We start from the raw sequence: 12,706 nt of genomic DNA, 5'->3' as shown, positions 1-12,706 counted from the left end.
TCAACTTATTTGTTTTTAATCTCACTCAAAGTACTGCTTTTATACCAGCTTTAAACTTACAATATTACTTGAATGAGTGGTACTTGCCAAATGGCTTATTCATAGTAGTTTATATGCTTCATATGTTAGCAGAAAACATCATAAAATATGCAGTGAAAACAATTCACTCTCCTTTCTGCTTACCTGTTGCTTTCTTTAATCTTCGTCTTTTCTACTCTTTCTTCTATGATGTTTGCTTTCCAGTCAAATGCTTAATTTCCTTTGTTCTTCATTCTAATTGTTCAACCTCAGTTATCTTGCTGCCTCCTAACCAGACAACATTTTATATTGGTCTTGTCTATCCCATTTTGTGACCATTCTTCATCTGGGTCTTTGTCTCTGTCTACCCTGATCTTACTTGTTTCGTTTTCCTATGCCTTCTCCTGTATATTTTTTAGTTTACTTGTGGTTTCTGTTACTCACCTCCTTCAGACTCTTTTGAGAGCCTTGTGAGTTGCCACCCGTGGTACTCTAGGCTTCTCCAGTGTTTCTTTCATTTCTGTGTAGTACCTATACCCATCTCTAGAAATACATCTTTCCTCTTTTTTAGACTTCTTCCAGGAATTAGTTTAGTATTTCAAGCAGTGTAAGTACTCAGGACTAAGAACTTCTTTTAAAAAAAAAAAAAAAAAAAAAAAAACTGAGTAGAAAACTACCAGGTCTAAAGGATAATGGAGACTGCCTAATTGCAATGTTCCTCACAAATCCTCCAAAAAAAACAAGATTTATGAGGAGTACAAAGAAAAGCACACATAATCTATGCTTCAGCATTGCTAGGAGACAATACCACCACCTTTAAGTTACCTTCTTCAGAACAGAAGCAAACCAAATTCCTTCAGTGTTCCTGTTTTCTACTGCTTAAGCCTATGGGTGCTGAGGGTTAGGGACAGGAGCCTAAGGGATTCCATGAAAAATAATTTATAGGAGTGGAAGACTTAGATGAAGCACTGAAGAAAATCACTCCCAGAAAGATAAACTCCAATAATAAGTAGCAAAATACTGAATCTGGATCTTGGTAGTTTGCAGAACTAGTTATAGGGAAGAGGTTTGAATGTTAGTGGTACCACAATAACAGCCTCAAAGAATCATTACTTATAGGGAAGAATTAGCCAAGTCTGGAAACTTGATTTAGAAGCAAGAGAAGAAAATTAAGGATCATGTCAAAATGAAAGGGAAACAAGACGTGCCAACCTCTCTTTTTCCCCTCCCTCCACCACCATCATTCTCATCCATTAAAGAAACTATACTTTGCTAAACTAAGTGCTTCACTTAAGCCCTATTCAGAAAATGAATGGGAATGTAAAAAAAAGGCCACTTCCATAAAAAAATGACTATAAGAAAAAAAACAGAAGCACGAATCAAAATATTTCAGCCAGTGAAAATTCTGCCCCCTAGAACAAACCATGAAGTAAACTGTTTACAGTGGGTAGACGCTAAATAGAATTAAGGCCAGGCGCTGTGGCTCACACCTGTAATCCCAGCACTTTGAGGGGCTGAGGCAGGTGGATCACTTGAGGTCAAGAGTTCGAGACTAGCCTGGCCAACATGGTGAAACCCTGTCTGTATACTAAAAATACAAAAATTAGCTGGGCGTGGTGGCACATGCTTGTAATCCCAGCTACTTGGGAGACTGAGGAGGGAGTATCACTTGAACCAGGGAGGCAGAGTGCAGTGAGCCGAGATTGCACCACTGTACTCCAGCCTGGACAACTGTGAGACTCCATCTCAAAAAAACCAAATAAAATAAATAAATAAATAAATAAATAAATAATAATTAAATACCTTGAAAGAAGCACTTGAAAGTGTGAAAAAGTAACATGAATAAAAATCCAGGTGCTGCTCACACCCATAAACCTAGCACTTTGGGAGGCCAAGGCAGGCGGATCACTTGAGGTCAGGAGTTCAAAACCAACCTGGCCAACATGATGAACCCTGTCTCTACTAAAAATACAAAAAAATTAGCTGGATGTGGTGGCAGGTACCTGTAAGCCCAGCTATTCGGGAGGCTGAGGCAGGAGAATTGCTTGAACCCAAGAGGCAGAGGTTGCAGTGAGCTGAGATCGTGCCACTGCACTCCAGCCTGGGCGACAGAGCAAAACTCTGTCTCAAAAAGAAAAAAAAAATTCAAACTGAGAATCACAATGGACAAGCAAGAATAAATGAAATGACAAATGCTTGAACTCAGAAAAGATGGAGAAAAAAAGATATATTGAAAATGAAGTTTTAAATTAAAGATACCCAAGTGAAAATAATTTCAAATGAAAATGGGCTTTAAAAAGGAAAGCCAGGGAAAAAAAGATGAAAAAAAAAAAAAGAAGTATAAAAAGCCAGAAAGGGCCGGGCGTGGTGGCTCACCCCTGTAATCCCAGCACTTTGGGAGGTGCGTGGATGACCTGAGGTCAGGAGTTCGAGACCAACCTGACCAGTATGGTGAAACCCCATCTCTACTAAAAATACAAAAATTAGCCAGGCATGGTGGTGTGTGCCCGTAATCCCAGCTACTCAGGAGGCTGAGGCAGGAGAATTTCTTGAACCCAGGAGGCGGAGGTTGCAGTGAGCTGAGATCGCACCACTGCACTCCAGCCTGAGTGACAGAGTGACACTCCATCTCAAAAAAAAAGCCAGAAAGAAAGTAGTTGAACTAGAAAAAAGACAAAGAATACACCCATATTATATATAATTAGTGTCCCAGAAGAAGAAGATTAAAGCATTGAGACAGAAGTAGTGTTAAAAACTATAATCCCGCTGGGCATGGTGACTCATGCCTGTTATACCAGCACTTTGGGAGGCAGAGGTGGGTAGATCTCTTGAGCCCAGGAATTCGAGATCAATCTGGGCAACATAGCAAAACCCCATCTCTACAAATAGTACAAAAATTAGCTGGGCTTGGTGACATGCACCTATGGTCCCAGATACTCAGGGGACTGAGGCAGGAGGATTGCTTGAGCCCAGGAGGTCAAGGCTGCAGTGAGCCATGACAGTCCACTGCACTCCAGCCTGGGTGACAGAGAGTGAGACCTTGTCTCAAAAAAGACAACAAAACAACTATAATCCAAGAAGACTTCACTGAAATAAAAGTCTTGAATCTGTATATTGAAAGAGCTTTCCAGGTATCTGGAAAATTGACCTAGAATAATCAAGACATATCTTAGTACAACTATTAGACTTTAAAGACAAGGAAAAATCCTCAGTTCCTGAATCAAAAAGATGAAATAACTTACAAGGGCAACAGAAATAGTCTGGCATCAGACTTCTCAAAATCATCATGCAAAGCAGGATAACACTAACATCATTTTCAAGAAACTCAATGAAAGGAGGTGTGAAACAAAGATTTCATGCCAAGCCAAGATGTCAAATATGTAAGCTAGAGAAAAAAAGTTTGGAGTATAAGAACTTGGAATACTATACACACATTTGCTCTTCCTGAGGACTCTACAGAAAATGAGCTTCATGCATCCAAGAGTAACTGGAGAAACATTGACAAAAACGTAAATGATGAACATTTCATATATTCAGTTATAGAACTGAGACAAACAATGGTGAGAATACGTATAAAAGAATGATATATAAACATTATGTCAGCGGGGCATGATGGCTAACACCTGTAATCCCAGCACTTTGGGAGTCTAAGGCAGGCAGATCACTTGAGCTCAGGAGTTCGAGACCAGCCTGGGAAACACAGAAAAACCACATCTCTACAAAAAATACAAAAAAAATTTAGCTGAGTGTGGTTGTGCACACCTGTAGTTCCATCTGCTTGGGAGGCTGAGGTGGGAGGATTGCTTGAGCCTGGGAGGTCGAGGCCACAGTGAACCGTGGTCACACCACTGCACTCTAGCTTGAGTGACAAAATGAGACACTATTTCCCCCCAAATTTTTTTTTCTGATAAAGTAGTAAGATTGCGACTAAAAGAAAATGGGCGAAGAGAGAGAAGGAAGAAAGTGGAATAATGTAGTTGACTGTTTCATAAAGTAATAGGTGTGAGTCAAAGGATACCATTTAAAATGAATAGGCTGAGTGCAATGGCTCACGCCTGTAATCCCAACACTTTGGGAGGCCAAGTTGGAGGGATCACTTGTGCTTGAGAGTTCAAGACTGGCCTGGACAACATAGTAAGACCCTGTCTCTACAAAAATAAAAAAAATAAGTAAAATGGGCAGGCTAGGCCAGGCACAGTGGCCCACATCTGTAATCCTAGCGATTTGGGAGGCCGAAATGGGAGGATCACTTGAGGCTAGGAATTCAGGACCAGCCTGGGCCACATAGCAAGACCCTCTCTCTACAAATAATAAAATAAAATTAAAAATTAGCCCAACATGGTGGTACACATCTTTAATCCCAGCTGCCGGGGAGACTGAGGCTGGAGGATTGCTTGAGCCCAGGAGTTTAAAGTTACAGTGAGCTATGATCGTGCCACTGCACTCCAGCCTAAGTGACAGAGCAAGACTTTGTCTCTAACATAAAATAATAAAATGGACAGGCTAGATGGTTTTAAAAATTTATGATAAAGGGGTTAACAGCAATATAAAAAGTCTAAAACTGTCTCATAAAGCAAAATTGAACTCTGTGCTGCATGCTAGAAATATACATAGAACAGTAATTCAAAAAGTATTATAATAAAGGGAAGGAGAGATTATTTAATGGAAACAATAAGAAATCAGAGGCTACAGTCCTGATACCCAATAAAGTAGAACTTAGGTCAGAAACCTGTATATTTTTCCTTCCAGTTCTGTCAGTTTTTACTTTATGTATTTTATAGCTTTGTTTTTGGCACATACACATTTAGGATTATATTAATTAAATCTTAATGAATTGACCTCCCTACTGTTATGAAATGCCCCTTTTTATCCCTGATAATATTTTTCTGAAGTCTGTTGTGTCTTATATTAATAGTGACTCCACATTTTTATGATTAGATCATCCAGTCTAAATTGATGGTTGAAGTATTTAGACCATTAACATTTTTCACAATTATGGATAAGGCTGAGTTTAAGTCTACCATCTTGCTAATTGTCTTCTATTTGTTCCATCTGTCCTTGGTTACTTTTTTCTCTTTTCTTTCTTTCCTTTGTGTTCATTTTATCTCCATTATTGCCTCCCACCCCACATCATTTATACTGTTATCATACATTTTACTGCTTCTTCTTTTTCTTTTTCTTTTTTGAGATGGAGTTTTGCTCTCGTTGCCCAGGCTGGAGTGCAATGGTGCGATCTTGGCTCACTGCAGCCTCCGCCTCCTGGGTTCAAGCAATTCTCCTGCCTCAGCCTCCAGAGTAGCTGGGATTACAGGCATGTGCTACCACGCCCTGCTGATTTTGTGTTTTTAGTAGAGACGGGGTTTCTCCATATTGGTCAGGCTGGTCTCGTTCTCCCGACCTCAGGTGATCTGCCCACCTTGGCCTCCTAAAGTGCTGGGATTACAGGCGTGAGCCACCGCACCCAGCCCATTTTACTTCTATGTATGTTATACATCCCACAATACGTAGTTATGACTTTTTTACAGCCTTACAAATTCATGTACCATGTAGTTACCTATTTAAAGTGTATTATTTGGTGTTATTGTTTTAAACAGTCCAGTGTATTTAAAGAAATTAAAAGATGAGAGAGAAATGTATTTTGTATTTTCCCACATGATTTCCCATTTTAAGTGCTCTTTATTCTTTTGTGTAGATCCGAGTTTCTATCTGGTATCATTTTTCCTTCTGCGTGAAGAATGTCGCTTTAACATTTTTGCAGTGCGTGTCTCTTGGCAGCAAGTATTCTCAGATTTTGTTTGTCAGAAAAAGGATTTTGCTTTTAATTTTAAAAGATATTTCCGTTGGATCTAGAAATCTAGCTTATATAGAACTCTAACTTGATAATGTGTTTATTTCAGTATTTTAAAGATACTTTTTCTTTGTCTTCTTTTTTGTATAATTTCTGACTAGAAGCCTATGGTCTTAATCTTGTTTTAGTCTTAATTTTACAATTATGTACTTTGTTTGCCTAGTTCTTGCATATTCAAAATTTTTTCTCTAGCTTGGATATTTGAAAAATAGTTTGGCTGGATGTAAAATCCTTGGGTCATGCTTTCTTTCCTTGGGTTTCTTATAATGCTACTTTACTGTTACCTTGCTTTGTATTTGCTTTTCAGAAATAAGATGCCAGTCTAATTCTTCTGCCCTTGTAAGTGATTTAATCTTCCTCCCTGAAGGCACTGAGACAGTTTTTCTCTGACTGCTTTTCAAGATTTTCTCTTCGTTGCTAATTTTTAGCAGTTTTATTTTGATGGGCTTCATTTTGATTTGTGTTTATCTCACTTGGGATTTGTTGAGCTTCTTGGATCTGTGGGTTTCTAGTTTTTATCAGATTTTGAACATTTTTATCTATTGATTTTTTCAGATTTTTTTTCTGACTCTTCTCTGGATTCCAATTATATTTGATATAAATATAATTGTATTTGATATCGTCCCACAGGTTTAGTGGGAATCTATTCTGTTGCTGTCTTTTTAAGTTCAGATATTTCCTTCTACAGTGTCTAATATGCTATTAATCCCATCAAGTGAAATTTTCATTTTAAATATTGTGATTTTCATCTCTAGAAGTTTAATTTGGGTCTTTAAAAAATCTTTCACTTCTCTTATTATGTTTATGATTTCCTTTCCATTCTTGATCATGTAGAGCATATTTTAAGTAGTAGTTTTAATATTCTTGTCTGCAGTGGTTTTGATTGTTTTGAGACTCCTGTTTAAGTTCTTTTTCATTTCTGTTTTTTTTTTCTTCTTAGCTGTGTGATCTGCTTAAGTTCTTTTTGAATATAGAGTATCCTTTACTCTAAAGCTAATTTGCTTCCTTTCCTAAAGCATAGTTCCTTTGGAGTCTCTGTTAACACTCTGTGAATTCATCTAGGTCTCTCTACTCTGACTGGTGTAAATTCAGACTGGTGGAATTTTAGTCCCTGTGTGAGTTCTGGGAGTTGTTTGGCCAATAGCTCCATAGTAAACATTCTTTTCCTTGAAGTTGTTCTTGATTAGTGTCAAGAAGACTGAGTTTCACTCTGCATACACAGGTTGGTATTCAGCCAAATATTCAAGCAGACTGCTATGCAGATTTCTGGAGCTTTTCCTTTGTTCAGTTCCCTCCTCTCAAGTACTCTGTCCCAGAAATCTCAGCAACCTCGGCTTTTTGAACTTGTTTCTCTCAGCTCAACTTGGTAAGATTTCTGGGCTCTGTTTGGGTGCTCCCTGAATTGCAGTTCACAAATTGCCTCTAGACAGAAAATCTGGGTAAGAGTAGGGCTCACATCATTTATTTTCCTTCTCTTATGGATCACCGTTTTGTGCTGCCTATTGTCTAGTATCTGAAAATAGCTGTTTTCTCTATTTTGTCCAGTTTTCTCATTGTTTATAGTAGGAAGGAAATTCCAGACTCTCAAACTTCCTCATAGGCAGAAGCAGAGGCAGTACTTCTTTCAGGTACTCAAAATTGACATCACCCATGGGCAACACAGGAATATCATGTATTCCTGGATGTGATGCCCTTAGAAGAATACAGTATCCACCAGACATGTGGCTCACACCTATAGTCTCAGCACTTTGGGAGGTCAAGGCAGGCAGATTGCTTGAGCCCAGGAGTTCAAAACCAGCCTGGGTAACATGACAAAATTCTGTCTCTACAAAAAAATACAAAATTAGCCTGGCATGGTGGTGTGCAGTTGTAGCCCCAGCTACTCAGGAAGCTGAGGTGGGAGGATCATCTGAGTCCGGGGTGGGGGGTCGAGGCTGCAGGGAGCCAAGATTGTGCCACTGTGCTCCAGCCTGGGCAACAGAATGAGACCCTCTCAGAAAAAAAAAAAAGATTGGATGTGAGGGCGATCTGACTGTGACATCTGTCACCCCGTTGTTCACCAGGGTTGATTTGGCTGATCTGACTAGCTAGGCGGGTATCCCCTTCCTCCCTCACCACTCCATGTGTGTCTGTCCCAAATTTGCTTGCTCAGTCAAAGAGGATAACCATCCCCAATAGAGGAGGACTGGTCTTCAGTCAAGGGTATACGAGTAGCTGCACTCCCCTGCTAGAAACTCCAAACAAGCTCTCAAAAAAAAAAAAAAAAAAAAAAAAAATGATGACATGGTATCACTGTTTGCTCATGTGCTCTTCCAGTTTGGGCTGAATCTCATCATGAGGAAATAGCAAACCCAGTAGGAGGGACGTTCTATTAAAAATAAGGCTAGGTCAGGTGAGGTGCCTCACACCTGTAATCCCAGCACTCTGGGAGGCCAAGGCAGGTGAGTCACTTGAGGTCAGGAGTTCGAGACCAGCCGGGCCAACATGGGGAAACACCGTCTCTGTTAAAAATACAGGCTGGGCGCGGTGGCTCATGCCTGTAATCCCAACACTTTGGGAGGCAAAGGCAGGCAGATCACTTGAGGTCAGTAGTTCAAGGCAAACCTGGTCAACATGATGAAACCTCTACTAAAAATACAAAAAATTAGCCAGGCCTGGTGGTGCACACCTGTAATCCCAGCTACTCGGGAGGCTCAGGCAGGAGAATTGCTTGAACCTGGGAGATGGAAGTTGCAGTAAGCCGAGATCATACCACTGCACTCCAGCCTGGGCAACACAGCAAGACTCCGTCTCAAAAAAAAAAAAATAAATGAATACAAACATTAGCTGCGTGTGGTGGCACATGCCTGTCACCCTAGTTATTTGAGAGGCTGAGGCATGAGACTTGCTTGAACCTGGGAGGCAGAGGTTGTAGTGAACTGAGATCACGCCACTACATTCCAGCCTGGGCAACAGAACAAGACTCTGTCTAAAAAAAGAAAAAAAAAAACGAAAAAAACAGCCTGGGTGCAGTGGCTCACGCCTGTAATCCCAACACTTTGGAAGGCCAAGGAAGGAGGATTGCTTGAGCCTTGGAGTTCAATACGCGCCTAGGCAACATAGTGAGATCCGTCTCTACAAAAATTAAAAAATTACCCAGGCATAGTGGCACACATTGTAGTGGGGAAGCTGAGGTGGGAGGATTGCTCGAGCCTGGGAAGTTGAGGCTGCAGTAAGTCATCATCACACCACTGCACTCCAGCCAGGACAACAGAGCAAGACCCTGTCTCAAAAACAAAAATAAAACAAAACAACCCAGGGTAGGGAGAACTGTATTCTTCAAAAATGTCAGTGTCATGTAAGAGAAAGCTGAGGACTTACTCCAGATGAAAGAAAACTAAAGAGACGTGAAAACAGCCTGTGATCCTGGACTGAATCTTGTACCTAAGTGAGGGAAAAAAAGCTATAAAGAACCTTCTTGGATCTATTGACAAAATTGAATTAAGGAATGTATATTAGATAGAATATTGTATCAGTGTTAAATTTACTGATGCTGATAATTGTACTCTGGTTATTTGTAAGAATGGTCTTATGAAATACACACTAAAGTATTTAGAACTAAAGGGGTTTAATAAATGCAACTTACTCTGAAATGGTTTCAGAAAAATATATAGAGAGAGGGATATTAAGTGGTGAAGTGCATATTACAGAAGTATAACATTTGGTGAATCCAGGTAAAGATTTTTGCATCTTTTCTGGAAGTCTAAATTTATTTCTAAATTAAAAGGGTTTTTTTGTTTGTTTGTTTTTTGTTTTTTTAAAAAACATAGTCTTGCTCTGTTGCCCAGGCTTGAGTGCAGTGGCGCGATCTCAACTCACTGCAACCTCCGCCTCCTGGGTTCAAGCAATTCTCTTGCCTCAGCCTCCCAAGTAGCTGGGACTACAGGCGCGTGCCTCCACGCCTGGCTAATTTTTTGTATTTTTAGTAGAGACGGGGTTTCACCGTGTTAGCCAGGATGGTTTCCATCTCCTAACCTTGTGATCCGCCCGCCTTGGCCTCCCAAAGTGCTGGGATTATAGGCATGAGCCACTGCGCCCGGCATAAAAAGTTTTTAAAATATATTTGTACATAGGAAAAAGGTTTGGCAGTACCTAAACACATATATTCTATGACCCAGTAGTTCCTTTTCTGAGCATTCATTTTCAGAGAAATGAATAAGTTATATTTAAATGAAAAAAATAAATTATAAGTAAGAATGAATAGCACTTTAGGTAAGCCCCCAGTCATGTTTAGCATTCATTTTGAAAAATGTATACTTTTCCATTAGATCAAACTAAGTTATTATTTATGTATTTATTTATTTATTTTATTTTGAGACAGAGTCTCACTCTGTTGCTGAGGCTGGAGTGCGATGGCACAATCTTAGCTCACTGCAACCTCCACCTCCTGGGTTCAAGTGATTCTCCTGCCTAAGCCTCCAAGTAGCTGCGATTACAGGCACATACCACCACGCCTGGCTAATTTTAGTGTTTTTAGTAGAGGCAGTGTTCCACTATATTGGCCAGGCTGGTCTCAAACTACTGACCTCAAGCGATCTGCCTGCCTTGGCCTCCCAAAGTGCTTGGATTACAGGCGTGAGCCACTGCGCCTGGCCTATTATTATTATGTCATAATGCAGTGGTTCTCAAAGTGGAGTCCCCAGACCAGCAACATCAACATGATCTAGTAACTTGTTAGAAATGGACATTTTTGTGCCTTCTTTTTTTGGACACATTTGTGTCCAAACCTACTGAATCAGAAACCTTGGGGTTAGGGTCCAGTAATATGTAGTTTAACAAGCCCTCCAGGTGATTCTGAAACATAAAGTGGAGAACTCCTACTATACTGAACATACTTTAGGAATTCCTGTTGCCTTCTAAAGCACTATTTCTTTAATTTTCAGCTTTTCCAATTTGGGAAATACCTGCTATATGAATGCTATTCTACAATCTCTATTTTCACTCCAGTCATTTGCAAATGACTTGCTTAAACAAGGTATCCCATGGAAGAAAATTCCACTCAACGCACTTATCAGGTAATCATTATGTACTGTACTTATTGAGTAACCTTTTACTTCATTGATTATAGAATAATGGAATTTTAGACACTCAAAAATTTTCTGTGCCATTATTAGTAATTATTAATTATTCTTTAAAATATCATGCCATGTCATGTAAAACGTGGTAACTTTGTGTTTTTTGTTTTACCAGACGCTTTGCACACTTGCTTGTTAAAAAAGATATCTGTAATTCAGAGACCAAAAAGGATTTACTCAAGAAGGTTAAAAATGCCATTTCAGCTACAGCAGAGAGATTCTCTGGTTATATGCAGAATGTGAGTATTAATTGTTTTAAAATGTTACAGAGGCCTGACACGGTGGCTCACGTCTGTAATCCCAGCACTTTGGGAGGCCTAGGTGGGCAAGTCACCTGAGGTCACTGAGGTCAGGAGTTTGAGACCAGCCTGGCCAACATGGCGAAACCCTGTCTCTACTAAAAATACAAAAATTAGCCAGGCGTGGTGGCATGCGCCTGTAATCCCAGCTACTCGGGAGGCTGAGGCAGGAGAATTGCTTGAACCCGGGAGGCAGAGGTTGTAGTGAGCCAAGATCATACCACTGCACTATAGCCTGGGTGACAGAGCAAGACTCCATCTCAAAAAATAAATAAATAAATATTTATAAAAATAAATAAAATAGGCCGGGTGTGGTGGCTCATGCCTGTAATCCCAGCACTTTGGGAGGCCACGGTGGGTGGATCACGAGGTCAGGAGTTTGAGACCAGCCTGGCCAACATGGTGAAACCCTGTCTCTACTAAAGATTAAAAAAAATTAGCCGGGCGTGGTGGCACATGCCTGTAATACCAGCTACTCGGGAAGCTGAGGCAGGAGAATCTCTTGAACCGGGGAGGCAGAGGTCGCAGTGAGCTGAGATCGCACCATTGCACTCCAACCTGGGTTACAGGGCGAGACTCTGTCTCAAAAAAATAAAATAAATAAATAAAATAATGTGTAAGAAATCATGGAAATTGACATGATTTTAGTGTGTTTCTTGATTTTTATTTTAAAACGAGGTTTGTGTATGTGTGTTCATTATTGATTGAAAAACCTGAGGAGAGGCTGGGTGCGGTAGCTCATGCCTGTAATCCCAGCACTTTGAGAGGCCGGGGCGGGTGGATCACCTGAGGTCAGGAGTTCCAGACCAGCCTGACTGATGAGGTGAAACCCCATCTCTACTAAAAATACAAAAAAATTAGCCAGGCATGATGTCGCATGTCTGTAATCCCAGCTACTTGGGAGGCTGATGCAGGATAATCGGTTGAACCCTGGATGCAGAGGTTGCAGTGAGCCGAGATTGTGCCATTGTACTCCAGCCTGTGTGACAAGAGCGAAAATCTGTCTCAAAGAAAGAAAGAAAGAAAGAAAAACCTAAGGAGTTGTAGTAAGATTAAATGTGACTCTTCTGTGTATTGTACCATATTTTAATATATAGATTTGATTTACCAGTGCAAGGACCTGGGCTGTGTTACCTGCGAAACTTACCTCTTTTAACAAAGTGAGGAGTTATTCATTGATTCATGCCAGTGCAACTGATATAATTATTAAGAATATATAATCTGTCATTTGTTTTTATTCACAAAATATGCAGCCCCCCCCAAATTCTTATAAGAATAAACCTGACATTGTTCACATATGTCATTGACTTCCAAGGGTTTTCACTGTATAAATTATAATGTTAATAAGCTATTATTTTTGTTTTGTTTTGTTTTTTGTTGTTGGTTTTTTTTCTTTTCTTTTGAGACGGAATCTTGCTCTGTCGCCC

The 12,706-nt window shown here is 40.1% G+C and overlaps 1 protein-coding gene across 8 annotated transcripts in view; it reads left to right on the top strand.

Moving 5' to 3' along the window:
* The window catches only part of USP37 (ubiquitin specific peptidase 37), a 115,253-nt gene that overhangs the window by 58,678 nt on the left and 43,869 nt on the right, over window positions 1-12,706 (top strand). For all 8 annotated transcript variants that reach the window (XM_063713055.1, XM_063713056.1, XM_054549845.2 and 5 more), the window contains exons 12-13: window positions 10,789-10,920; window positions 11,096-11,219. In XM_063713055.1, coding sequence (XP_063569125.1) covers window positions 10,789-10,920; window positions 11,096-11,219 — 256 coding nt within the window. The remainder of the gene's footprint in view (window positions 1-10,788; window positions 10,921-11,095; window positions 11,220-12,706) is intronic.

This window comes from Pongo abelii, chromosome 11 (genome assembly GCF_028885655.2).
Source record: "Pongo abelii isolate AG06213 chromosome 11, NHGRI_mPonAbe1-v2.0_pri, whole genome shotgun sequence".
NCBI lineage: Eukaryota > Metazoa > Chordata > Mammalia > Primates > Hominidae > Pongo > Pongo abelii.
The sequence above is the reverse complement of the archived record's forward strand: the minus strand, read 5'-3'. Positions and strand labels throughout refer to the sequence as shown.